Source organism: Cyphellophora attinorum (genome assembly GCF_001299255.1).
Source record: "Cyphellophora attinorum strain CBS 131958 chromosome Unknown Contig4, whole genome shotgun sequence".
Classification (NCBI taxonomy): Eukaryota; Fungi; Ascomycota; class Eurotiomycetes; order Chaetothyriales; family Cyphellophoraceae; genus Cyphellophora; species Cyphellophora attinorum.
In genome coordinates, this window is record NW_017253232.1 from 238,810 (window position 1) to 263,987 (window position 25,178).

A 25,178-nucleotide genomic window follows, 5' to 3' on the forward strand; every position below is an offset into this window, starting at 1 on the left:
CCAGAGAAGATCTTCTTGACGCCGGTTGACGAGAGGACTTACTCGAGACCGGATGACACGCGGTCTCATCGCAGGCCGGATGACATGAAACGTTTGGATTGACTGGATGAAAGTCGACTGGCGAGGCCACCAACGTGGTTGTAGCTCCTGAGCAGATGAATATGCCACCTCGCGTCCCTCCAAAGCCATGACCTCCTGTTGCTGCAACAGATATCAACTCCTTCACATCCCACACATGTGATTCTCCACAAGGCCCGTCGCGGTAGACAGTTTCAGAGGCAAGCCCGTTGCGGCGAGGCATTGGCTGGAGGATAGCAACACCGGACCAAGAGGAAGGGAAGCTACGGCAGAGAGCCGTGGCTTACTAGAGACGTCCTGGAAGGCGCGTTTGTGGGTTGCAATCGAGGCAGGTGCAATCGAAAGTGTACGAGTAGAGGAAAGCACGACCAAGCTCGCTGTCAAAGAAAGCACGACCAGAGAAGGCACGACCAAGGAAGGCACGACCAGTAAAGCACGCCAGGAATTTGGCGCAGGAGCGATCATCACATGGTCCGGTGCGCCTTCCTACACACTGGTCCAGACAAGGCAAGTCCACAACAGAAGCACGATGATGGAGAAGACGTTGGGTTGAAGCACTGTGCTACAATCGACTGTGATCACTGCCACTTCTCCTGCTCATCAAATGACAGTAGCCTCAACGGCGTCCTAAGTCAAGGGGCCAATTTCCAGCTAACCTGGCCTTCTGAATTATTCATCAATGCCAGTCCGTGACCATTCATCGCTGCAATCATGGTAGGCTTCACTGGCTGAGGGCCAACCCTCCACAACCGTGCAAGTGCTCCTATCACTCGCTGCTCAAAACGCGCTTGCTGGATCAACAAGCCAGAGGCCTCCTACAATAGACCTTCAATGTGCCTCAACGGGCGAAGCTGTTGTTGTAAAGTGTCCGTTCATCTATTGTGTGGAACATTGATTGCCATCGTGTTACAGCTTAATTCACGACTCATGCTGGCCATTCTGCTCAATGGTCTCAGCGTGTGGTCGCTGAGCAGAAGACAATTCGTGGTCTTGGGTGCCGTTCATAACAACGTCTCCATCATTGGCGTTCATGTGATTGGGCACCGGGATCTCATGCTTGCTCGGCGTTGGCTGTGGACCAAGGTGACCACGGTCGGGTGTAGGAGCGAGTTTCTCGCTTGGAGGGAAGATAGGTGTGCCACTGACAGTCCGCTGAGTCGCAGCAACCGGCGAGGTGACTGGCTTGACGGGAATAGCTGAAGGTGGCGGAAGGCTTGTGCCGTTCTGATGGGCTGGTGTGGCTTGGTAGTTCTGAGCACGTGGTGTCGGATTCTTGCTTGGCGATAGGCCGGACAATGGTGGTGAAGAAGAATACGACTCCTGTCGAGCAAGCGGTGCGGGCGTGCCATTCGTGAAGCTAGGAGTGCGTTGAGGTTGTCTGTTGTGTGGCGGAATGCCTGCGACGGGACCAACATCGTAATTTCCCTGACTGGGCGAAATGACTGGACGGTTGACCACAGGAGACGGTAGCTGTGCAGCAGGTGTCGTTCCATTCACTTGGCCATGAGACGAGGTTGGACGTGAGCCTCCGCCAGAAGAGGGTGGTCGCGGACCAGTGGCTGGATCGAAGGTCTGTGAAAATTGGGTCGGATAGACAGGTTGGGGAGGTGGGGCATGTGAGTGGCCTTGGTTGGAATATTGGTATCCAGATGAGGACGGTCGGGGTTGTGCATACTGCTGTGGTGGAGGAGGACCCCAGGGCTGTCCTGACTGTAAGGGTGGACTGCCCATTGGGTTTGTCTGCAGTGGTGGACTTCCTGCTTGCTGATATGGAGAGACGACAAAAGGATACTGTCGCTGCAGCATAGGATTGGGCGAATATGTCTGACCTTGAGAGCCATTCTGGCCGGCAGATGGCGGACGTGGCCCATAAGCAGGCGACGGCGCATGGTGGCCATTCTCCGTCGGTCTGGCTTGAGAAGCACCCGAGGTACCTCGACGCCAGTGAAGACCTGCTTGCGAGGAGAAGGAGATGGCTGTGGCAAATTGTTCTGTGGCGGTGAGGACGATGATTGACCAGTCTTGAACTTCAGCGATATCTTCGGACGCTTGGCATCCTCCTCCTTCTTGTGGCAGCGGCGGCAGATGAAGTGGAAGTCGTCTCTATCGGCGTCCTTCTCCGAGATCTTCAAGCATTTGGAATGCTGCCAGACTTTGCATCGCTCACATGAAATGCTGTGTGAGCCGTCATCTTTGTTGATGCCGTTGAGACCGCATCCAGAACAGTCGAACATCCAGTTGTCTTCATCCTCCTCGCTGATGATCTCATCCAGCTTCTTCTTATTTCTGGCCAGGCGCTCCTTAATTTGTCGTTCAGAGCCGCGGGCCTCTCCATTTGCGATAGCCTCTTCCACGGCAGCTGATCGAGCGAGCTCCTCTTCCGCTAGTATTCGCTTGTATTCGCGATCCTTGATGCGCTGTTCTCTCGTCATCATGCGGGAGTTGCGCTCATCCTCCATCTGCTCAAGTCTCTCTTGCTCGCGACGTGCTGCGGCGAGGTCGACACGACGTTTGCGCTCGGCCTCCTCTGCTTCACGTTCGGCCTTCTCTCGTTCCTGCTTGCCGGCGATGCGACTTGATCGTTTTGCGGTAGCCATCTTCTCCATATTAAGCAATTCTCGCTCACGGCGTTCCATCTTGCGGCGTTGCTTATCCTCGGCAGCTCAATGAGAGGGATGATATCGGACACCAAGCGGTCCCGCATCGACTTCTCATTGGGGTCTTTTGTTTTCTTTATCGACTCGACGAACGCCTGGTATTCTGCTAAGGTGATGGCGATGCATTCCCATGTATATCCACCCAAAGTATTGACGTCTAGGCCGGAGGGTGTGCCGACGTGAGTGTCTTGCGCAGAATCTTCGTTTTCCTGCTCGACTTCGTCATCCTGAGGCTCGGGCGATGAGGAATTCTCCAATTTCTGTCTCTTGCTTGCACGACGCCGGGCAGCTTGAGCCTTCTTCGAGGTCTTTTTCGGTGCAGCCTTTGGGGTAGGAGGCAGGCTTGGTTCGGTGCGACGGTAGAGGCGGTTGTCATCGAGGACGTAGTACGAGCGGTCATCACGATCCCAACCGAATTCCTCAACTCTCTAAGCCCAAGTCAGTAGGTGCTGAGAAGCAGGCTCACAGCAACGTACCCATTCTGTTTGACGAGCGTCTGTTGCTTCAGGCATCCGCTCCTTAATGCGATCTGGGTTCCAGAAGACCCATATTGTTAGTTGGTGCAGAACGCGAATCTTGAGGCCGATATCGAAGTCTCGGAAGTGCTTGAGATCTTCTTCGGTACCGTAGGGGCTGAGGTGTGGAGCCTTAGCTTCATATTGCCGCCGTGTGTACTCGTCCCAGTTGCTGAGTCTGGCTCAAGTTAGCAACAACACATTGCGACGTCAACGACGACTTACTCGAGTCCACGGAAGGACGAGATCCATTTCAGAAGGGTGAGCCCGATCTCTTCGAGCTTATCCGACGGAGTTGGCTTCAGACATTCTTCCTCAAAGTCCTGTTACGGGCTATCAGTATCTTGTGCATAAAAGTGAATGCAGAGCATAACGACGCAGGGCATCCAGGTACAGGCAGTAAAAAGTGGCATACCTCAATATCGAAGTCAGGGTCGATCCGGACTGCACTACCAAAAATTTGAATGAACTGCATGACACTGGCGAACTCCCACATATTTCTTATCTTCGTGATGAGAGGTGTGTCTGGTGTTTGCTGTGCTGGAGGCTCCGAGGCCTCCATCTCGTCTCTCGTCCGCTTCCGCGGCATGGTGGATGAAAGAAGGGGAGCGCACGCCGCGCCAGGCGGTAGACGCGTTCTTTACGTGTTGTCTGTCTGTTACTGCAGTGCGGAAGGTGGGCCAGTGCTTATGGGTAAAGGACTGCCTATGAAGGAGACCGTACTCTCCTGCAGGACTAAGTGAACTGAATAATTGTGGTTAAGTGCAGGTGTAGGTACAATTTCTCGCCGGTCAAGGCTCTCCAGTCACTCAAATGGGAAGAGTACGGCAGGCCCTAGAGACATAAGACGTAGTGACAAGGCAGTTCATTCAACTTCACCAAGACTTTAACCATGAATGGTGCCTTATTGTATTCATATCTGGCCAATGGTTTCGTACATGATAGCAGGAGACTGAAGAGATGTCAATAAGATGCTTCGGTGCTGACGCCTTTGATTGACAACACAAGTAGGACTGCCTTGAGATCAAGGCCGCTGCCTGACCATCGAAGTCCTCCGGCTAGCACCACCAACCATCTCAAGACAACAACCAGTTCCAGGACCAGATAATGGCCACAACTTTGCCACCACAGTCCACCCAGCCACTCGCCCCAGTAGAGCCCTTCACCTTCCCATCCCGCTACTCATTCCCACCATTTTTCACCGTCCAACCTACACAAAGCACCCGCCAAGCACAGCTCCTGCGATGGTCAGATCTAGTACAACGGTATTGCCGCCACCATAAGATCTTCCTCCTCCATCTCCAGACAGCCTTGGACACGCCTTTGTTCCACAATGCCGCTCTGCGGAAACGGCTGTCCATGAATGATGCTCGTGCGGTAATCGACTTTATGGCGACTCCCAGCGCAAGCAGTGCGGCTGGCACCGTTGGCGGCGGAGGTGATGGTCGAGCAGAGTGGCTGGAAGGGTCGCAGCGAGGGAGTGCGTGGATCTGGTGGAAGAAGCCAGAGGAATGGGGTAACCTGATCGCGAGCTGGGTAGAAGAGACTGGGCAGAAGGGCGTGGTGTTAACTCTGTATGAGCTGGTAGAAGGGGAGACAACGACTACGCAGGAATTCTATGGTCTCGACATGCGAGTCCTGCAGATGGCGTTGCAGACCCAAGTGAAGAAGGGCAAGGCTCAGGTGTTCGGCACTGAAGATGAGCAAGGTGTCAAATTCTTCTGATTCGCCCAACTTGTTGCTGCTGCCGCTGGAAATAGGTCATATCGTTGGCCACGTCATGCATGATGCTTCCGGGCAGGAGTATGCTCCGGCAACTTCTGGAGGAGTCCTTCAACCACACGATCATTCGCGGATCTCATACTTCGACACCGGTAGGATCTCTTGCCTCATGGCAGTTTCAATCAACCAGTCTGTGGAAACAATTCGAGGCGTCATTCGAGCCGCTTCGACCATCGACCGAAACTGCTCCCAGAGCTTCGTCAAATCGTTCCCATCACCTTCAGGACTGAGCAGGTACACATCCGTGTTGGCGGACCCAGCATCTTCACTACCCGCGCGATAGGATTTGACGCGGACACCTTTACGGCCTCTGTATACAATGCAACTGCCGCCGTTGGCTTCCACGATCTTCTGATATGTATCGGGACCGCCGTTGGCCTTGTCCAGGCAATATATCTCGCGGCCTTCTAGGAGCTTGCCGCGATTCTTCACAGCTCGTTCCCTAGACGCAGTCAACGACAGACCGAGCTTCTTCTCCTGGACCTTGTCCACAAGCTTGTAGTCCTGCGGATCTTCAAGCTCGTCGGCATCGAGACAAGCATCGATGAAGTCGGTCGAAATGATTTCGGGTGCATATGCCATTGCGGAGATGAATTTGACGGTCCGGAGGATCCGATGCGCAGCAAGATGAGTGGCACGTTGAGCCTCGTTCACAAGTATGATGCCGAGCTGACGCAATGCAATCTAATGAAATTAGTATTGCCGTTGATATTGGAATGAATGTACTCACTTTGTCGGCGTCTTCCGCTTTCGGATTATCCTTCCAACGGTCGTATCCGGTCACGAGCAGGTGCATGGTAACTGGCGGCAAGCCAGTCTTTGACCTCTTCTTCTTTTTCTCTGCTTCCGCAGCAGCATCGCTATCATCCATGTCGTCGGCGGTACGCTTGCGAGCAGCCTCTCGAGGAGCTTCGGCAGCCTCGCTTGGTTCTTCCGATGTCTTCGCGCGCCTACCGCCATGGATGACTCCGCCAACGCGTTTACGTTCTTTCTCGTATAGCTGAATGTCTGGTGTCATTTCCTGGAGTTTGGCTGTGGCAGCATTCTTCGCTTTCCGACTGTTCGTGGTAGAAGGTGTTATGTTTTCTTTCTCCAGAGCGACGAATCTTGATGCAGCTGGCGTACGTACATCGTTGCCATTGCTCGTTTTAGAATTGCCACGCTTGAGCCCCACTTTGGTTATGTCGCTGCTCCTGTCATCGATTCTGTCTGGCTCAGGTGGGTAGAAGAGTTTCTCTAACACCTCCCGATCGATCTCCGTCTGGCCCACCACCTCGCCTAGGTTGGTCCGTGTTGGGAAATGTGTATATCTGCTATTGCTGACACTGGCGACTTTGCATTTGGCGAAGCTCTCCTCCAGCCACAGATGATTGACTAGGTGGACCTGCCATTCTTTGGCAGCGGTGCACTTCTCGCTTTTGTCGTAAGCCGTGATAAGATGGGTATTGTCTTGCTTCAGTGTCTTCGTGCATTCTGCCCCACAAGCCCGGATGAGATTCTCCAGATATTGCCTGGACTCACCAGTATAATTGGAAACGCTGATTTTGAAATCTTGCATTCCAGGTATGCCTTTAGGAGCCAGGGGATAGTGCAGTAATTTTCTGAAGGGCGAAGTCCAACGGTCCTTCGAGATCAAATCGTACAACCAACCGAGGCTTCCAACGTGCTTGCCTGCACGAGCTGCGGCCTTGTACTCACTGCCCTCACGATACTTGCAAACGAATATGGTACACTGAGCGGCGGTGTTGACGACTTTCCCGCCGCCATTGCGAATGACTTCTTCTAGCGCCTCGCGGTGAGGAGGTGCAACTCCGAGGTCTTTGCTGAGTGCGACCTTCGTATTCCGAAACACTGATTGGCGTTTGCGAGTGACCGATGGACTCGGTGGTGGACTGGATGTGGGATTCGCATCCAAAGCGCCACGCACCGGAGTAGCACCATAAACGTACGGAATTTTGGTACTGGGTGTGGCAGTATGCAACTCCGAGGCCGGTAGAGTGTAGGGACGTTCGCTGATCTTGCGTCCCAGTCTGACACAGTCATCAATCCAGTGCGGCAGCACGAGCTTGACATTCATGCGTTTCTGTGCCGCTGTCTGGCAGAAATCTGAGTCGATGGAGAGCGTGATGAGGTGTGTTACTTGACTTGTAAGCTTGATAGAGAACATTCCACCCATCGCAAGAACAGCGCCTTGGACTGCTTCGGCATCACCATCCGGCAGGCCTGTACAGCACACCACAACGTCTGACATGAAGTACTTGGGGTCAGGCGAGTACTGTCGCGGGTTCTGTAGTTTTCTTTTCGCCAGAGAGTGCTCGATCCATTGCGCTTTCACCACAGGTTTCATTTTATCGTCCGCATTATAGTATTCTGGAAAGTCTGCCGTGTTGGAAACGATGTGAGTGAGGTCATCCAGCGAGAGTGTGCCACTACCATCGAGGCTGTCGACGACGGCTTCAGCATCGTGGAGTTTGAGCTGCTCGACCACCTGACGCAGTTTGATCAGCACGATTTCATTACCTGAACGCATGCACATACCTCGAGCGCTTTCGATTCGGGCAACGAGTCGCTTGGGACCACGACGAAGAACAAGTCCGCGAAAAGACCCGTCTTCTCTGGCTGATCAACGTCCATGCCGTCTGCTGGTGGCGCCATTTTTGACGGAGCGCCAACGAAGCTGCGAATTATGGAGTTGCAAGACTTGAGAAAGGATGCTGTCATATCATGCTATCGATCTCGACCGCAGGCCGCTAACGAGGGTTCAGGTGCATTTCACTAGAAAAATCGACTCTTGTCAATTGATCAACATGGCCATCTGCAGAAAACACTTTAGAAGTCGCGTTCAAACGCGTCATTAAGGCGCGGCGGCACCTGCCTAAGCCTAAGCCCGCTAGAGTGGACTCTTGAATAATCATCGCGACGACACGTGACCAATATCGGTTTTCCAGGTGCCGCCTTCTACTTGACTACCTGTAATGCCCTATAGACGTTGCAATCGTGGGGTCAGTTCTGGGCTACATGACTGGGTGGACTCGTTGCCGCGCGCACATGAGGTCGTTCCCGGCGCTTTATGCACAGCGGCTTTCAAGGTGGCCCGATAGACGAGCATACGATATGCCTGCCACAATGCCGCCGAAATGGGCCCCACTTGTACGCTTCCGCCCTCATTCACGAGCCTCGGTTGTACTCTGGCGACTTCCCCAGTTTCCTGCTAAGCAGCTATCGAAGTACTCTTCGTTCCCAGGCTCTGTCTGCGACCTGCAGCACAGCAACAAAGCCGACGTGATGTCTGTATAGCCCTCTGACCTTGAACAATTCCATCGACCATGTTCCCCTTCCATGTCGTCGAGCACATCGTTGAGGCGCAACACATCCGTGAATTCCCACGGGCGGTGCTCGATGGCGAGGAAACAGTGCTGAAGTTACACGTCAAGCAGTACATTCCCCACGACAACCCAACACCGCAGTCCGGCGACATCACAATCATAGGCGCCCATGCCAATGGCTTCCCAAAAGAGTTATACGAGCCCTTATGGGAAGATCTGCATAAGAAATCCAAGCAGCATAACTTCAGAATACGAAGCATATGGATCGCGGATGTTGCCCAGCAAGGCTGGAGCAGCGTGCTAAATGAGAAGCAGCTCGGGAACGATCCAGGCTGGTTCGACCATTCACGCGACTTGCTGCATCTGATCAACGTCAAGCGTGATCAAATGCCACAGCCGATCATCGGTATGGGACACAGTATGGGAGGGGCACAGCTCGTGAACTTGTCGTTTCTACATCCCCGCCTCTTACGGACACTGGTGTTGATCGACCCGGTCATCCAGCTCTACGCTTCCGTTCCCGAGCACGTTGGCCCCTCGCCAGCTCGGCTGTCGACCTTCCGGCGCGACGAGTGGCCATCCCGAGAAGCCGCTGCAACATCTTTCAAGGCGTCGAAGTTCTATCAACAATGGGACCCTCGAGTGCTGGACCGATGGATCAAATACGGCTTGCGAGACATGCCTACCGCCACGAATCCAGCTGAACCAGGATCAAAGCAGGTGACTCTGACTACGCCCAAGCACCAGGAAGTCTTCACGTTCCTGAGACCGGCCTACGACCGCCAGGGCAATGATAATAGAGAAGATCGGCAGGCAAACCCAGACATTGATCCTGACATGCCGACGATGGGCAACTTCTACCGGTCTGAAGGCCCACGCACATACTTACGAATTGGCGAACTACGGCCAAGTGCCCTGTATGTGTTTGGAGGAGAGTCAGACATTGGCAAGCCCGAAGGCGCCGAGGCAAAAGTACCCATGACCGGCATTTCACCCGGTGGCAGCGGCGGCGAGAAGATAGGTCGTGTGAAAGGGATCACGTACGAAGGTATTGGCCACCTGATTGCCATGGAAGCAGTGGATAGACTTGCCGAAGACTCAGCACAATGGATTGGACAGGAGATGCAACGGTGGCGCGACGAGCAAGCAGAGCTTCAAAAGACGTGGAGATCGCAACCGCGGCGAGAGCGGCAGATGGTCGACGAGCTCTGGAAGGAGAAGATAGGCGGTCCGCTGACGAAAAAGAAGAAAGCGGGCGATGGCAAGCCGAAGATATAGAGCGTATAGATTTCAAACGGCTTGGCTTTTCCAAGCTTCGCTTCATCAGACGCGGCTTGAATGGGAGCCGATGATATTATCAACCGCCGCCTGGCCTCTCAAATGTTCGTTGCTCACTTGGTCATCCGGCTTGACCAGGTTTAGCTGAGCAAATCCCTCTCACGCCGCCGCAACAGCCACTTTCTGCCCATCCCCCAACCCATAATCCTTACTCGTATGCGCAATCCTCCACTCACCCGCATTCACCGGCTCATACCTCTTGACCTCATCCGCAGCAAGCGTCACCGGCTCAATCATCGTCTCCGGATCCGGGTGCACGAAGAACGGAATCGAGTACCTAGCCGGCAACAAATCCCCCTCAATCCGTGGCGAAACCACCCGATGTCGTGTGGAAATACAGCGATCGTTCGTGAGGCGCTGGAGGAGGTCGGCGATGTTGATCAGGACGGTGCCTGGGCGGGGTGTGACGGGCTTGAAGTCGCCGTTGTGGTAGGGGTCGATTTCGAGGCCGCCGACGGAGTCTTGGAAGAGGAGAGTGCATAGGCCAAAATCGGTGTGCGGGAAGATGCGGGCGTGGCCTTCTTGTTCTAGGATGCCTCGCTTTTGATGGTGTTGTTAGTCAGTGTGGAGCGATGGTTGAGAGCCAGCAGAGGTAGACATGAGCCGGGGGAGGTTGGATAGAAGGCTTACAGATATCTCCATATACCGGATGAGCCTCAACTGTGGATTTGTCCGCGTTGTAATCTTCTCGAAGAAGTCCTCACCGAGCTTCATTGCCATGGCGAGGCATTTCAGAACATTCAAGGAAAGGGCGAGGCATTCCTGGTAGAAGGTATCAAGCGTCGATTTGAAGCCAGGAAGCACATCGTCGTTGGGACACAGGTCGTTATTGAATCTGCGATGTTCGTAACACTCCTTGTGATCAATGCCGCCATCGCTTCCGCTCTCGTCACCGTCTCCAGTATATCCTTGATTCACGCTAGGATCTCGGAGCTTCCATTGACGCTTCACGTCTAGCGGTTGATCGAAGAACTTCTTGGCCTTTACGACGATCGTTAGCTTGTGTCAAGTTCTGGCATGGTGCAAGATTGTCTTACAAGCCCGAATATTTCGTCCACTCTCTCTTGAGCAATCCCATGATCCTTGACGTAAACAAATCCTACTGTTGAGAATGCATCGAATATCTCCTGTGCAACGGCTTTTCTGTCTGCCCCGTTCCCGTGGAGAAATGGAGCGAATGACACTTCTGCAATCTCGGCTGACATCTTGCTAGACACTTGATGAGGAGACCACCTGGACGTGCGGCTCGAGGACTCCTCTAACCAGGGAGACTCTGCACTTGCTATGGTCAGATCAGGAAGTGAAGATATGGCAAGCTATGACAACACATGCTTTCGCCTGATGGGAGTCGAAAGTGAGGGGTGTGTAGTTGAGTCGTCGATCCCCGAGCGCCACCTTTGCACCCACTATAGAAGTGGCGCCGACTGAGTTTGAGGTTCATGCAAGCAGTGTCGCTTCGTGAGTATCTCACGTTGCTGTGGTCGTTGAGATGCTAGGTACTCTCTCTTTCGGGCGACAGGTTTGAGCCGCCTTTTCCGATTCCGAAAGGCTGTTCCACTTCGCCGCTGCCTTCTCGACCGTCCAAGCTTTGAGCTCCCGCGCGCTCTCCTGCTTGGTCATGCCGTCAACCCGTCCAACGGATCCTGTAAGACCTAGATTCGCCATGAGAGTCGCAACGTCTGTGTCCCAATCGTCGCCGTGTTCTCTCTCGCCCATCTTCTGCCGAAGATCCAGTTGCGACAATTCCTTCTCCGAATATGCGGCGCCCTCCCGCTCAATGAACTCCTTCATCACCACAGCTGCTGCTTTCAAGCCTCTGGTGTCGACAACCGCTACATCCTTAAGTGCATACAGGTTTTGAGATTTCGCAGGGGAACTCGCGGCAAGCATAATGACGCCAGGCATCATCATGGCCCCTTCAGGTCCCGCCATCGCCTCCCAAAATTCTTCTTTGATCCAGTCTTTGCCATAGTCATAGCAGGCCGTATGTATCTGCTCAAGCAGAGAGCGTGTTTGGCGATGGAAAGAGAAGTAGTCGAACTGCAAGTCCAGATGTTCCGCTTGTAATGCCGCTGCCAACTCCTCAAGAAAGCCGACGGACGGCACCGTCCGCGTGTCGTTCCACTGCATGAGAGTACTGTCGTGGATGTCATCTGCGTCGTCCTCAGATCCCTCCTGATCATCATCGGTGTTGGGGGAAATGAGCCCTCCGCCACTAACTTCGCCAGTAGCTGCCGAACTTCCTCCTGCCGAGCAGCATCAAGTGAACGTTTCTGTCGCCTAGCGTGTCGTTTGCTCCTTGCTTCCATACTCTTCGTCAAGACAGTTTCGATATTCGCCAGCGACAAATCTGTGCTGCCGTCCTCAAGAAATCGCTCCACGAACACCTCCGCGATCGGTGTAGAGCGTTGTAGTATTTTGCCGCCTGATTTGGAAAACACCGGACGAGCTCGTGCACCTTCTCTTCTTCCGGCCGCGAAAGTCTGCGGAGAGACTCCTTGTGCCAAGGCAAGTCGCTTTGTGCACTCTTCTATCGTCTTGGGCCTCTCCCCAAGGAAAGTATTCGCTCTCTCGTGTATCTTGAGCAGATATTCGACATCCTGCCAGACACAGTCCTTAGGTAGGTAGTCGTTCTGTTTCAACGCGTTATACAGGTGTGCCACCACCATGACCTGTGTCTGGTTGACGAGACGCAATCCCGCCGTTTGCAGCTGGAGATGGAAACAATATTTCCACAAGCCACAAAGCGTGGAGTCCATGCGCAGAATCTCATACGGCTGCCATTCCCGGACTTTCCTGGCTTTCGACTTCTTGTTCTGCCGTTTCTGCGCGGCTAGGCTATATGATGCGTTCATGGACTTGTGCATCTGGTCGTCCAGTACCCATTGCTCGATCTCTTCGGTAGTCTCCGGCCATAACTCGGACTGCGGAGTCTGGTAGCCTACAAGTGTGTGCTTTTGGTTGAATTTCGCATGTCCTCGCAGGACACGTCTGGCGTCGAGTGCAAACTCGATTAAGTCGCTGCATGGCTGTGTACCTTTGGTCTTCAGTGAGGTCTGAGCATCCACATAAAGCTGAGCAGCGAATGCCAACCAGGTAGGGGGGCTACGCTCCTCCTCCGTTACCGTACGCAGACCCTTTAACAGTTCGGTATCGTTCGGAGTGGTGCCCATGAGTACATAGGGAAGTGTAGTTGTGAGCATATCGGTAAGCAGCGCCGAGTCCTGCTCATAAAGCTGTTTTGGAGTTGCCTTAGATCTGTCGAAAAGAGCATCGTATTGTCCCACGAACGCTGGCCGGGTAATTGCGACACCTGTGGGTCCGTTTGCGCGCTCAATGTGGGAGGCCAGCCATCTGTAGGGTAGCAAAAGGGATTCCTCTACCGCATCCCATGCTTCCAGAGGTACCAAGTGATCGCCCCATGTTGGGTTTGGTTTAAGATTCGCCTGGATATTTAGCTCTATGAAAAAGCTCTGGCAGGTCCTTGTCCCATTTGTCATATGGTGCTGGGGCTTGAATCTTGGATAACTCATCCTCTGCACGCCTCACCAGATCAACAGCTGTATTGCTGACGACGGAAACCGTGGCCACGTCTATGTCACCTGCAGCGTAGCCCATCCACAGTGCTTGAATGAGCGTACGCATTTCGTGAATCTCGTCGAAGAAGCTCTGCACAGCAAAGAACCAGTCCTCTCCGTTATCTTCGAGAGAACACTCGACGGCGCCCTTCGCCGAAGGCTCGGGTGTGGCATCTGCGACGGCGGCGAGAATGGCTTCGTCGAGCTCTTCTACCATCAGGGATCCGAATGCGTTCTTGACTTGCAAAGTAGCAGTGTCTTCCTCGGAGTTTGAGCGTAACTTCGCGAGCTTGTAACCACTCTCGTCGATCTCTTGCAATTTCTGAAGTGGAACAAGGACCTCGAGCGCTTCTTGCAGCACGGCAACACAATGCTTGTGGCCTTCATTAGACACATCATTCTCAGAGTCCTCCGCGATAAACCACTCGTTGATTCCAGACCGTGCTCTTATACAGCGCTTGAATGTCTTGATCATCCCCGTCGTGATCTTGACGCCGAACTTGTCGGCAGATTTAGCAATAGCCTCTGCCATCGGCACGAACTCCTTCAGCGCGATCTCATATTTGGAGGACTTCGAGGCCTTACGCCTCATCGCCTTGCTGCGGACGAAGCCACAATCTGATGACTTCTGGAAGAGCCATGTTGCTATTTTGGCTGTGTCGTGCTTGTACTGCTGATAGCTGCTGACTATGGGTGGCAGCATATTCGCGGTGCTGCGGCAGATGGCATGTGCGGACTGCAGAGAACCACTTCGGACTTCGAGCTTTCCTTGAGGTGATGCTTTGGTGAAGACAGCGTGAGTCCGAGTTGTAACCAAATAGTCGGTGAGACGTTTAGAAAGGGCCCAAGACGAAGAACGCGCTCTGCAATTCTGCGCGTCGCGACATCGGTCCTGTCGATACTGCGAGTGCCTGCGAATTGCGATTTGACGCGTCGTAAGAGAGTCGTATCGACGCGAAGAGGTGAGCCGGGCAACTTGTACTTGATTGCAGCTGATGCAGTAGCACGTACCTGGATAGACACCGATAGCAATGCCAAGCAGTTCTGAGTCTTAGCCTGGGGCGCGCTCCAGCCTCTAATTAGATGCTGTATGCAACTTGCACCTCAATGCTAAGCTACAGTATGGTGAAGAGCACATCGCTACATGATTGTGGAAAGTAGGTAGGGTAGGGCTTCATTGATACAATGATAACAAAGATGGACTGTCGACCGCCGTACGCACAGATCGACGACCCATATCGCCCAGCATGACCGGTCAGATCTATAGATGCAATGCCTGGAAGGCATAAACCTATTTTAGAAGTCACGTAAACCTTGAGTTGAAGTCCATGGTCGCCAACTGCTAGCTGGCAAGTCCACGTATTTGATTCCGAACGGCAGGCTCGATTTCACGGATGCGGTCCCACGGGCCTGCTTCGACTCCAACCCTCTGCAAGCCTGCCAGACTCTCAACTTTGCTCACCTCCGCCTCCATCATAGTGTCCAGGACAAGCTCTGTATTGGCCCAGTCAAACCGCCGGTTGTCATCCACACTGGCCTCATCGCCAGTTCCCCGATTCGTTCGGTCACCGTGCAGACCTTCTGCGGCGGCTCGAAAACTTGTCAGCTCATCGCGAAGTGTGTCGGCCTCCTCTTCTGCCCAAGATATCTGCTTCTTCAGAAGTTTGTAAAATTGCGATGGTGGAAGAGCGCGTTCGAACTCATCCATGTCATTCCATAACTCAGGTGGATAATAATCTGATGACACCGGGAGTGTGAAAGGCAAGTCGTCCATGTCCACGGCATCTGCTAAGTCCGGCCCTTCAGCTGCGCCCGATGTATCGAGTCGATCAAGCGGTATCCCGAACTGAGCGGCTGTGAACCTAGTCGGCAACGGTGGCAAGTCTCCGATGCCGTTGGCCCTCTTCTCGCCATTTGTAGCACCGCCCATAGTCAATTTGAGTCTTTTGGGCCCGTTTGATGTGCCATTCGGCAATCCGCCGGTATGCCCTCTCGGGACCGGATCGCTGGGTCGCAACGCCTCGGTCTCGTGAACTGTCCGCATGTGCTTGGCCAAGGCATCTGACCTAGTGAAGCTCCTGTCACACTCTGGCAAGACACACATGAAAGGCTTCTCCTTTGTATGGCTTCTCAGATGAGCCTTCAGGGCGTATGCACTGGTCTGATCCTTGCCTTTGCGAGGGCATCCCAGCCATTGGCAAAAGTATTTCTTCTGACGCGCGACAACATGCACGTCGTTAAGATGCTGTACGAGGTTGTCCATATTGCCCTGCTCGGGATTGTCGCAGTCATCCCACAAACATTTCGTTACTTGAATATAGTCACCCAGATCGGGGTTATCTGGGTTTGCTTGAGCAGCGAGATACGAAGTCGTTAGAGGATGTGTGGCTGGTAGCTGGGCGAACGAAGGCGAGTTGGGCACTGAGCGGGAGTCATCGCTTGAGATGCTGCCAGTGGGCGATCGAGGAGGAATGGCAGTGGACGCAGACTGGGGAGTGGCATGGTCGTACGTCGATGCGCCGGTCTTTCGTCGCTTCGCAGGTCTTACGTCTTGATTGCGCGGTGGGCTATCGGACATGTTCGACATTGCGACATCAGAGAGTATCGATAGTGTCGAGTCTCTGGAGTTAGATCGAGACCGATGGTTGAACCTCGAGGACTCGATTTCATCCGAGTTGATGTCAGAGAGAGCAGAGCTCTCTCCTCCTGAATCGACATCATCCATGATGGCGCAGTGACTGATGCGACCAAGGCGACAGTGACTTTACAGCGCGTGTTGCTGATACACGTCGGTCAGAGACTCAAATGAAGTGCAAGTAAGGGACCACGAAATCGCGACACGTTGGAGATCGTCGCTAAACTTTCCCGAAATACTCAAATGTGGACAAGCCTAATGGTCTATGCTATCACCATCTATTCCTCTTGTCTGTCGTTCGATTCATCACCACAAGCACAAGGTAGCTTACAAGTATGTACGACGTGATTGGCAGCCTACCAAGCACAGCAGACAGGTCCGAAGGCATCCTGATGGATGTGTGTTACGTAGCCACAGGCACGCCTATTGCATGATACGACGACAACGCCAGGGGACAGCCTCATGAAGAAGAAGGCGCAATGAAATAGTGGACTGGCGACAAAAGCATGAAGTCAGGGTAGGTAGAAGTAAAGGTATTGCGGTAGTGGTCAAGTCCGAGGTACGCGTTTATACTATCTGACTGTTTCTGAGAAGCTATCATGGACCCGTTTGGGAGCTAGAAGCGACAACAATGCATCGCAGGACACGCTATGCTTTGACGTTCGTGCACAATTTCACCCGTTGCCGGCACCTTTGCGCTTGCACGAGCACTGTGTCGAAGCTTTCGTGCTTTGGAATGAGCTCTTCCTTGGATGGGCAGACACTGAGGACACAGATGTTAAAATGCATGTCGCCTAGGGGACGGTTCTTCGCTGCTCTTGAAATGCGACGGACTCTGTGGCAACTGGGCCTGCCATCTATCGATGGCGTCGAAGAACTTCGTATCTCTTGTGCTCGAGCGACTAGTTTCTGACCTAGCAGCGCCATAGCTCTTGGGCTTTTTAGGTGGGCACTTCCTGCCATGGGAATGGATATGATAGAAGCAGTCGTCATACGCGTCTGGGTCTTGCCAGCTAGGAAGCTTGGACTCGCAGAGCAGCTTTGAGAAGTTGGTGAGTAGATCTGGGTAAGCGCGCCATTCCTCCAGCTTAGACTGCCAGTGGCGCCGATATCGAGTGTGCCAGCATTCCTTGGACTCTTCTTCACTTAACGTTTCGCTCGCCTCCTGACTGTCAGCCTCATCGCCATGGTCGAATCCATCGTTGCTGTGGTCCACAGATCCGTCCACATTTCCGACTGGGGTCTTATGAATTGCTTGGGTTTCTTCCTCGTCCAGCTTAGGCCCAATGTCTACCAGATCGTGGCATGTGCACTTCTCGTACGCCAAGGCGCAATGATGGACGGCTTGCCGAGTCGCATACTGTTCGAGCTGGCCGTGCAGCAAGTTCCTTGCAGAGTAGTAGCCCAGCCGAAATCCGTCATTCCAGAGTGGGACTTGCCTGAGATCGTTCATGAGGGCGTTACAGAAGTCATCAGCTTGGATCTTGCTACCAAATGCGTGGGCTTCCACAAGGGCGTGGTAGTCACTAGTGAAACGAAAACGCAAGCTGCCAGTATACAGCCAGTGGACAAACAATCCAAGAAGGCGATCTTTGATGTCCTCGAGCACAATTTCTTTCGGTTGAGAGTCTGATTCGAACAAGTCCCTGAAGTGGCGCGAGCGGCTCTTGAGAAGGTCTTTGTGAACGTGATATGGCCACTCCGTGTCCTTAGCCACCAAGGCAATGGTCTCAGATCGCGTATACCCGCGGTAATCCATGATAGAGTTGTCAGGTGTTGTTTTCGAAGGACGATCAGCAAAGTGTAATGCTCATCAGCGAGTGTACCAAACGTCAGTTCATATCGACAGCCACGGTCTACCTTTATGCCCATTGCACCTTCGATAAAGACTTGGTTGGCTTTGTCTACATTTCCTCCCACGAAACAATGTCTTGTGCGTCCTTTGTTGAATGTCTTGGATGGACATATCCGCAACAAGGCCTCGTGTCACTTACCAAGTCTAGTCCCTTGTTTTCGACGCCGCCTGAGAAATGCAGTGGTAAGATGTATGGCACTGCCTCGCCCGACCTCGCCATTGATGAGCCCAAGGCTATTACAGGTAGGTCGGTACATCGTGTATTCGATGCAAAAGCCAGCTTGACACTATTGCGTAGTGCTCCAGCACTGGTAACAACGCTGTCACAATCGCAGCCATATCCATCATTTGTCGAGATGGAAAGTGACAGACTGATGAAGAAGAAGGCGTCACTCCCTCTGCCTCATCTTGGCAGGCAAACCTGTTTCGGTCATTCGCCGCTCCTGCCTCCTCACAACCTTGCACTCATAATCACATGTCGCTGTTCACCTCTTAGTAAGTCCACGGTCATTGATAACATATCGACAGTGTCGTCGCCTTGTCTGCCGATCCCAAGCCTCATTCTTCACGTCTGATCCGTCAGCTTCCAACATGCGGTTCCGAGCCCGTCATCCAGATGGTCGCCAAGTAGTAATCTCAATCGAAGACTCGGCAACAGTAGGCCAGCTGCGTGCTGCCATTCGAGAGAAGCTCAGCATACCAAAATTCGACTTAAAATACGGGTTTCCACCAAAATCACTCAAACTCGACGACTTTCCGGACGATACATCGCTTCTGGCAGCTGAGATCAGTTTGAACAATGAGTCTGTCCAAGTGATTCCTCCCTCAGAGCCAGAGAGCACCATCAAGGCCGCATCAGCGGCAATGGTTAAGCCTCCTGCGGTCCCAAAGAAAGCTAAGCCAAATCCCACGGATGCTCTCCAAGAAACGCCAGAGATAAGATTCCCGTCCGAATCCGCGACGGTCGTCCTACGTGTTATGCCCGATGACAACAGCTGTATGTTTCGTGCCATATCAACTGCGGTTTCCGGAGACCAGGATGTCGACCACGTCACCAACCTGCGGTGGCAGTGCGCGAACTACATAACCGAGCGGCCCGATATATACAACAAAGCCATACTCGGCAAGGAACCTGCCAAATACTCTGCTTGGATTCAACAGGAAAGTAGCTGGGGCGGTGAGATCGAACTGGACATCTTGTCGCGGATCCTTGGAATAGAAATAGACGCCTGCATTATCGATCCTTACCAGGTTCAACGCTACAATGAGGGAGCAGCAGATCGGATCATACTGATCTACTCTGGCATTCACTACGATACACTCGCAGTGTCTCCAGCTCCAGACGGCGATATCGGAGCAGAGCTAGATATGCGAAGGTTCTCCACCGTTGGTCACGACTTTGACTACGTGCTTGAGGGAGCGAAGAAGATGTGCGCGAAGCTGCAGGAGCAAGGGTATATGACAAACACGAGCAGCTTCGATATCAGGTGCAATACGTGTGGGTGGACGGGCAAAGGAGAGCGGTCAGCTTCGAAGCATGCCATGGAAACCGGACATGTCGATATGGAAGAGGTGCGGTGAGAGCCGAAGAACAGTGGGTAACCAATTGAGCATGCAAACAAGCCAAAGTCGCCAGTGAGAGGTGCGTTGGTAGAGGGACTCATACAAAAGCCTGACTCCAGACATTATTGAAGGGCCCCTTCTTCGATGGTAAAGTTGGAGTAGTAGTGACCCATCCTTCAGGACCGATTCATACAGTATATCAGCCATCGGCTCCGAGAAAGACGACCAGGACCGCAGAAAAGGCCGCAGTCGCCGCAAATATCTCAACCTTCCTGGCATGTGTCATGACGACCAACACGAACGAGAAGACCGCCGTCAAAGACGCGATTATGCCAATTCTAGCGAGAAGATCCTGGACGAAGAACAGGATTATCACACCTACAATCGGAAACACTGATGACACCACTGTTGCCAGGATACTCGAAAGCTTGACGATGGCTGCATCTGAATAGTCTGTCAAGTTCTCCTCACCAAAGTCTGTGGACTTCGCTTTGAAGTGTCGTCCCACCAGGTGGTGGAACGGCCCTATGAAGTACGATGAGATCCAATGCGTGAGTCGATCATCAGCCTCCGGATTGTCTGGGTGGAGTGACACCAGATCGAATTGCGACAGTACTGGATCATCCCAGATCGTGCTGTCTAACCCCGGGAGATAGTCGGGTAAAGACGTGCTTCGCAGGCAGGTGCGAAGGATGTCCAGATCATACCCGCGAGGCTTCCGGTAGTAGCGGGTGATGAGCGCTTGTTGTGCAAGGAGGTCGTTGTACTCTTTGAGCTTCTCACGGATCAAGCACACTGTATTCCATTGCCGGCGGTCGTCGTTGCTCGAGCTGAGCTTGTGCCAGTTGCGTGAGTACTTCGATCTCTCACTGTCTCGAGGCTGCGCGGCGTCCTCCTCAGCATAATTTCGCAAATCTGCCTCCAATTCATGAATCTCTGCTTGTAGGTAGAGTATGTTCTGAGCGTTGAGCGCTCCAAATCGTCGGTATATGCCGAGCTCGGGGTGTTTTGATATTCGCTCTGCTATCTTCGCATATCCTTCCATAGTCTTGAGTTTGCATCGAGCATCGCGCCAACGAAAACGACGGCACAAGGAAGTATGATGTTTTGCGGATGTAATAATATGGCATTAAAACATCCGGGACCTTTGGTAGCATCGCCACCGGCGTGGTGGGACATTAGGCCCTACACTAATAAGTCCACTACTGCAAGGCGTCGATTAGTTCGCATGCTCAGCTTTTGGCGGTGGCGCAAGATATAGGCGATTCGTGGACGGCGTCGTAGCTGTTGAGCTGTATCGCTCTTCTTCGGACTATCAAGCTCGTTGCTCTTCTCTGGACTACCAAGGCGATTGCTTTATTGGATCGATCCACCGTATCCTAGGGCAAAGTGACAACTCATAAGGTAGAACTGTGCTAGTCAGACCTCGTACTAGAAATCCTAGGGCTTGAGGAGCTCCCTAAGATGCCCTACACGAGCGCGCTGCACGACGAGGCGCTGCATAGATCTTCAAGTCGGCACAATTTCATCGAGGCGTATGGCCCAGACGCGAATCTTAAGGCTCTCTACAAGGCTCAACCGGTGTCTGGCAACGATTCGCACCGCTCTACCACGCGTAGCATACCTGCTGGACAGTCTGTACTGGATCTATTCCGCGATAGACGTGGCTCTGCTCGACTTCAAAGCGGCTCTGGTGGCGCACGATACATCTGACGACTGGGACAAGAAGGTCGGAGCACCGTACGATGTCACACCTGATCCATTTGCCTTCTTCCTGGACTCAAAGATCGAGGCTTCGGAACGATCATGTTTGCTGCATCTTCGCTGGGCTCTGCGTCGAAGCCGCGGGACGGCACTGGCGTATTTGTTCAGAGAGTGTGCTCACGATGTCCTGACGGCGGCGAGGACCGAAGAGCGGAGGCAGATCCGTCAGGAATTGCTGGACAAGAAGGGAGAGGTCGCCGATGCGCTGAATGTCGATTTTGCGGACCTCGACGCTGGTATCTGGAATGCTCGCCGCCGGATTCTCATCCGAGAGGACGTCATTGATGATGCTCTGGGCAGAATCAAGGAAGCTTTGGACGACAACGACAGCGCAGTCCCTATTGCAGAGCCTGAAAACCTCGCATACGAGACCAATGGCCAGTATGAATATGGCGGAGGGTCGGTTCCAGGTACGAGCTTGACTCGACGCAGCGCTCGTTTTGCCGATGAGCTACTCAGCCCGCCGCGGTCGATCTCGCCGAACCAGAGGTTGGGTCGAGGCAGACGCGAGGACGATCGCATGAGATCAGTGTCCAGAGACTCCAGACGGAGCTCGATTGCGCCGGGCTCGTCGATCACGACAGCGCTTCCTGAAATGCCCACAGATCCGTTCGAGCTCAGTGTGAGCGTGCTATCAACCACGACCAACACGTGGAAGACTTCCCTTGCGATTCTCGACTCAGGTTGCGATGGCGGTAACTTCATCTCATCCTCGTTCTTGGAGCATCTAGAAATGAGCCATGACGTTGAAGACGACTCAGAAGCCGCCTCGGTCACCTTGATGGACTTCGGTGGGAAGACCGACTTCAAGTCTGTTGGAAGAGTGAAGTTGAAATGGTATGGCCGGGAGATCGATAAGGGCAGTGGCAAAGGGAAGCGAAGTATATTCTTTACCGACTGGTTTCACGTTGCTCCGCCTCTTCCTGCTGATGGCCACGGCGAGCCGTTCGAAATGCTGCTTGGTAAGGATTGGATTGTAAGTGTATGCCCCTGTAGAAGGGTTCTGGCTGACATTGTAAGAACGAAAATGAGGTCTTTCCGCATCGTGGGCTGAGACTGTTCAGATCGAAAGGTTAGCTACAATCACCTGTGTACTGGTTACGCTGACAACGTGTAGCAAAAGAGACAAAACGAGACCAGGCAGAGGTGGATCGACGTGAAAGTCTTCGTCGTGAGATGGAGGACGAACGTCGACAGGAGCGGCTCAACTCCGATGCAGCATCGATTAATTCTGGGACGTCCACGACCGTACCTATCAGACAGCAGCGCTCACCATCACCACACTGACCATTCCGAGGAGTTGGAGCGACTTGACACCGTCGCCACTCAGCTCTAATGAAATTCCTCGATGTGCTGTGCGACTCGCCATCACATTTCCTCGAGGGCCTGCTACGACCTTCTGGCGACAATGCTGTTGTTGGGCACCGGGCCAATGCTGAACCCTTTTCACAAATCGGAACACAACTCATCGCCGAATATGGAAGCCAAAATGCCTTCTGGCTCTTCATCTGAAGTCGAATCTGTATTCCATAGGTCTGGCTTGTCCACACGAGGAGGTTTAGGTCGACGCCTAGCTAGTCTGCGTTCTCGAGGCGAGATTGTGGGATAGCAGTCTACAGCTTGTTTCAGAAGATCGAGGCGCTCTCGCCAGAGCAGCGCAGTGGGCTTCTTGTCGTAGTAATATGATCGAGGTTGGACGTATGGCTCTGATCGCTCGACGGCGGCCGTGTGGTGGATGCATAGTAGATGAAAAACGATCTTGAGGGTGTACATCGCATCGTTGCCACTGTTGTGAAGCGCGAGGGCTCTTACCCCCAGATTCTGCATCGTGTCTTTCAGAGACGGGGGGTGCGTATACTGACTCGTAAAGACAGATCTGGCGAGCTGCTGAGTGTCTATCAAGGCGGTGATCGAGGGCATCGAGCCGAGATCGAAGCCTATGATCTTCCTGAGGAAAGACACGTCGTTCGGGATGTCGTGTCCTACCAAGAAGACATTGCGGAGACCTCCTTGCTCTTCATCGTTTTGGTTGAAGATTTTCTGGAGTATGTCTTGAATCGTGTCCGCTGGACATTTTTCTGGTTCACCGAAGTAATAGTGGCGTTTGCGAGAAGGCCTTCGTCGTCGAACCTGCAGCAGTCTGGTGCTTACTGCGTTCACAATGCCTGGACTTGTGAGAAAGCGGGAGTCTAGGCATGCGATGCCCACATCGCTCAATTTTAAATTGTGTTCTGAGTTAGCGCCGACATCGATTGAGATCAGTATAGGATCCTTTAGGTGTTGTGGAATCAGTGTTTTGTCGGGGTTCAGGCTATGCTCAAGTATTCGTAGCATGACATCGCCTCGACTGGTGTCCAGAGGTTGGCACAACTGGTTGAGTAACTTCATTGCGCGGAATTATTGTGCAATCTAGTGGATGACTGGTCACGGATGTGCAAAGAGGACGTCAGAAAAGAAGACCAGGTGTACGGAGCTGTCCTCGAGCGGAATATCACCAAACATCTTTAAGGTACTTCGAATACCTCAGGCTGATGGGCGTTCTCTCCAAGCCGATCACCTTCCATGACCGACCGAGTCACAAGTGCTGCTCATCATGAGATTCTCACCCAGATGGCGCTAGCGTCCTGGCGCTATTTCACTGACCAAGTTGTAGGTCTTGAGATGAGCCTTACTCGAGCTTTAATTCAAAGAACTCACACATCATGGACTTTCTGGCCAGGGAGGGCGCTGTAGAGAAAACGTCCAGTACATTTGCATAGTCTGGGTAGTCGCGATCGTAGGTAGATATCTTGTGTCCATATGCGGCATTAAATGAGCGTTTTGGGCACTTGTTCATTGACCTCAATTTCCTGGTCAGGGCGGGCTCTGAGGATTGAACGTGTTTTGTAGATAGAGCCAGGGTTTTGGGAGGAGCCTCACTTGAGCGTCAAGCAGCAGAATCTATCCATCAACAATTACTGGCCAGGGAGGTCGCTGTAGGAGGTTACGGCGAGAGCCAGTGTATGTATATAGACAAGTCGTCTCTTACGTTTGCCGGAGAAGACTGCTGGGGCCGCAGAGACCTTTGGTTCTTTGAGGGGTCTTTGGTTCATCGGTTCTTTCGTGGAATCCAGGGTGGGGTTAGCATAATACCAAAGTTCTGCGCACAAGTCCATCCGGGCGCCAGGCATGAGCGGACAGCTCGCGACCTCGTAGTCGATTTTCCAACAACGGTGAACATCTTGAAGACGCCGTGAGCCTGTGGAACAAGAGCAATAATGCTACGCATGACAGTCACCTCACGATTGCAAGAGGCGCAGCACCGTAAGACTCTACAAACGCGGATGAGAGAAGAACTTGAACGATTAAAGACAAGGCGAACCCCGGGATGCCTCCTGTCTGTGGAGTTGCCAGGGGAGCCTTACCACCTGCAGCTTCCGCGGCGTATCCGCATTTCGATGGTTGATTCGAGCGGTAGCATGGCATTACTGTAGAGGGGCGCGGCGGAAGTCAATTGCTGCTGCCCTGGCTCGAACAACGTACACGCTCCTTCTGCTTGCTAAGCAAGTCCAAGTCCGCCTCTGGCTGTCCTCAAGTTGAATATGGCAGGATGTTCTGTGCGGCAATGCCATTGTTATGGTCGCAGACTGCGCACCAGGGCGATGAGGTTCACATGCTGAGATCGCAATCTTATTGATCGCGAATATGGCAATTTGTGGCCCGTGGTAAATAGTTCCTTCGTCGAATATGAGTCACATCGAAGTTGACCAGTGTCCGCTCGCGAGGTGGAATGCACCTGCAGCCGAAGAAGCCTGCTTAGCCGGCCGGTCATTTGACGCGGAATAGTGATGTAGATTTCTCACCTTAGGCTTCTGCGAGCGCTGGAAGCCGCAGAGACACGCCTAAACCACTCGTCATTTGAGCGTATTCTTTGTCCTGCGGAAAGTGATTTTACCCACCCCTGCAAGTCAGCTATCTCTAAATGGCTTAGCTCGAAACCGCCGCACATTCGGACTTAACACATAAACCTCATGTCTGCCTGACTGCCACAACTTTTCTCTCTCTTCACCCTCTATCACTACCACCACACGACACACAAGACTTCATC

At 53.1% G+C, this 25,178-nt stretch overlaps 12 protein-coding genes across 12 annotated transcripts; 4 read left to right on the forward strand and 8 right to left on the reverse strand.

Annotated features, from left to right (window-relative positions):
• Positions 1 to 996: 996 nt before the first annotated feature.
• AB675_6181 (uncharacterized protein) lies at positions 997 to 3,839 on the reverse strand (the record flags this gene model as incomplete). Its single annotated transcript, XM_018146453.1, has 6 exons — positions 997 to 1,869; positions 1,908 to 2,675; positions 2,705 to 3,163; positions 3,212 to 3,428; positions 3,476 to 3,573; positions 3,666 to 3,839. The coding sequence occupies 6 exons, from the start codon at positions 3,837 to 3,839 to the stop codon at positions 997 to 999; spliced, it is 2,589 nt and encodes an 862-aa protein (XP_018004150.1).
• A 518-nt stretch (positions 3,840 to 4,357) lies between these two features.
• AB675_6182 (Vacuolar protein-sorting-associated protein 25) lies at positions 4,358 to 4,975 on the forward strand (the record flags this gene model as incomplete). Its single annotated transcript, XM_018146454.1, has 1 exon — positions 4,358 to 4,975. One exon carries the CDS (start codon positions 4,358 to 4,360, stop codon positions 4,973 to 4,975), a length of 618 nt encoding a protein of 205 aa, XP_018004134.1.
• A 120-nt stretch (positions 4,976 to 5,095) lies between these two features.
• On the reverse strand, positions 5,096 to 7,687 carry AB675_6183 (BRCT-containing protein 1; the record flags this gene model as incomplete). The annotated part of the gene is made up of 3 exons (XM_018146455.1): positions 5,096 to 5,716; positions 5,763 to 7,520; positions 7,571 to 7,687. 3 exons carry the CDS (start codon positions 7,685 to 7,687, stop codon positions 5,096 to 5,098), a joined length of 2,496 nt encoding a protein of 831 aa, XP_018004011.1.
• A 671-nt stretch (positions 7,688 to 8,358) lies between these two features.
• AB675_6184 (uncharacterized protein) lies at positions 8,359 to 9,636 on the forward strand (the record flags this gene model as incomplete). The annotated part of the gene is made up of 1 exon (XM_018146456.1): positions 8,359 to 9,636. One exon carries the CDS (start codon positions 8,359 to 8,361, stop codon positions 9,634 to 9,636), a length of 1,278 nt encoding a protein of 425 aa, XP_018004076.1.
• A 159-nt stretch (positions 9,637 to 9,795) lies between these two features.
• On the reverse strand, positions 9,796 to 10,901 carry AB675_6185 (uncharacterized protein; the record flags this gene model as incomplete). Its single annotated transcript, XM_018146457.1, has 3 exons — positions 9,796 to 10,236; positions 10,327 to 10,677; positions 10,734 to 10,901. 3 exons carry the CDS (start codon positions 10,899 to 10,901, stop codon positions 9,796 to 9,798), a joined length of 960 nt encoding a protein of 319 aa, XP_018003952.1.
• A 262-nt stretch (positions 10,902 to 11,163) lies between these two features.
• Positions 11,164 to 13,977, reverse strand: AB675_6186 (uncharacterized protein; the record flags this gene model as incomplete). The annotated part of the gene is made up of 3 exons (XM_018146458.1): positions 11,164 to 11,942; positions 12,008 to 13,142; positions 13,246 to 13,977. 3 exons carry the CDS (start codon positions 13,975 to 13,977, stop codon positions 11,164 to 11,166), a joined length of 2,646 nt encoding a protein of 881 aa, XP_018003891.1.
• A 639-nt stretch (positions 13,978 to 14,616) lies between these two features.
• Positions 14,617 to 15,999, reverse strand: AB675_6187 (INO80 complex subunit 1; the record flags this gene model as incomplete). The annotated part of the gene is made up of 1 exon (XM_018146459.1): positions 14,617 to 15,999. One exon carries the CDS (start codon positions 15,997 to 15,999, stop codon positions 14,617 to 14,619), a length of 1,383 nt encoding a protein of 460 aa, XP_018003749.1.
• A 688-nt stretch (positions 16,000 to 16,687) lies between these two features.
• Positions 16,688 to 17,668, reverse strand: AB675_6188 (uncharacterized protein; the record flags this gene model as incomplete). Its single annotated transcript, XM_018146460.1, has 1 exon — positions 16,688 to 17,668. The coding sequence occupies one exon, from the start codon at positions 17,666 to 17,668 to the stop codon at positions 16,688 to 16,690; it is 981 nt and encodes a 326-aa protein (XP_018004143.1).
• A 687-nt stretch (positions 17,669 to 18,355) lies between these two features.
• On the forward strand, positions 18,356 to 19,345 carry AB675_6189 (putative ubiquitin thioesterase otu1; the record flags this gene model as incomplete). The annotated part of the gene is made up of 1 exon (XM_018146461.1): positions 18,356 to 19,345. The coding sequence occupies one exon, from the start codon at positions 18,356 to 18,358 to the stop codon at positions 19,343 to 19,345; it is 990 nt and encodes a 329-aa protein (XP_018003687.1).
• Positions 19,346 to 19,526: 181 nt separating this feature from the next.
• Positions 19,527 to 20,372, reverse strand: AB675_6190 (uncharacterized protein; the record flags this gene model as incomplete). Its single annotated transcript, XM_018146463.1, has 1 exon — positions 19,527 to 20,372. The coding sequence occupies one exon, from the start codon at positions 20,370 to 20,372 to the stop codon at positions 19,527 to 19,529; it is 846 nt and encodes a 281-aa protein (XP_018003659.1).
• A 419-nt stretch (positions 20,373 to 20,791) lies between these two features.
• AB675_6191 (uncharacterized protein) lies at positions 20,792 to 22,427 on the forward strand (the record flags this gene model as incomplete). The annotated part of the gene is made up of 5 exons (XM_018146464.1): positions 20,792 to 20,910; positions 20,963 to 22,067; positions 22,112 to 22,163; positions 22,209 to 22,339; positions 22,389 to 22,427. The coding sequence occupies 5 exons, from the start codon at positions 20,792 to 20,794 to the stop codon at positions 22,425 to 22,427; spliced, it is 1,446 nt and encodes a 481-aa protein (XP_018003868.1).
• A 110-nt stretch (positions 22,428 to 22,537) lies between these two features.
• On the reverse strand, positions 22,538 to 23,479 carry AB675_6192 (uncharacterized protein; the record flags this gene model as incomplete). Its single annotated transcript, XM_018146465.1, has 1 exon — positions 22,538 to 23,479. One exon carries the CDS (start codon positions 23,477 to 23,479, stop codon positions 22,538 to 22,540), a length of 942 nt encoding a protein of 313 aa, XP_018003791.1.
• Positions 23,480 to 25,178: the final 1,699 nt, after the last annotated feature.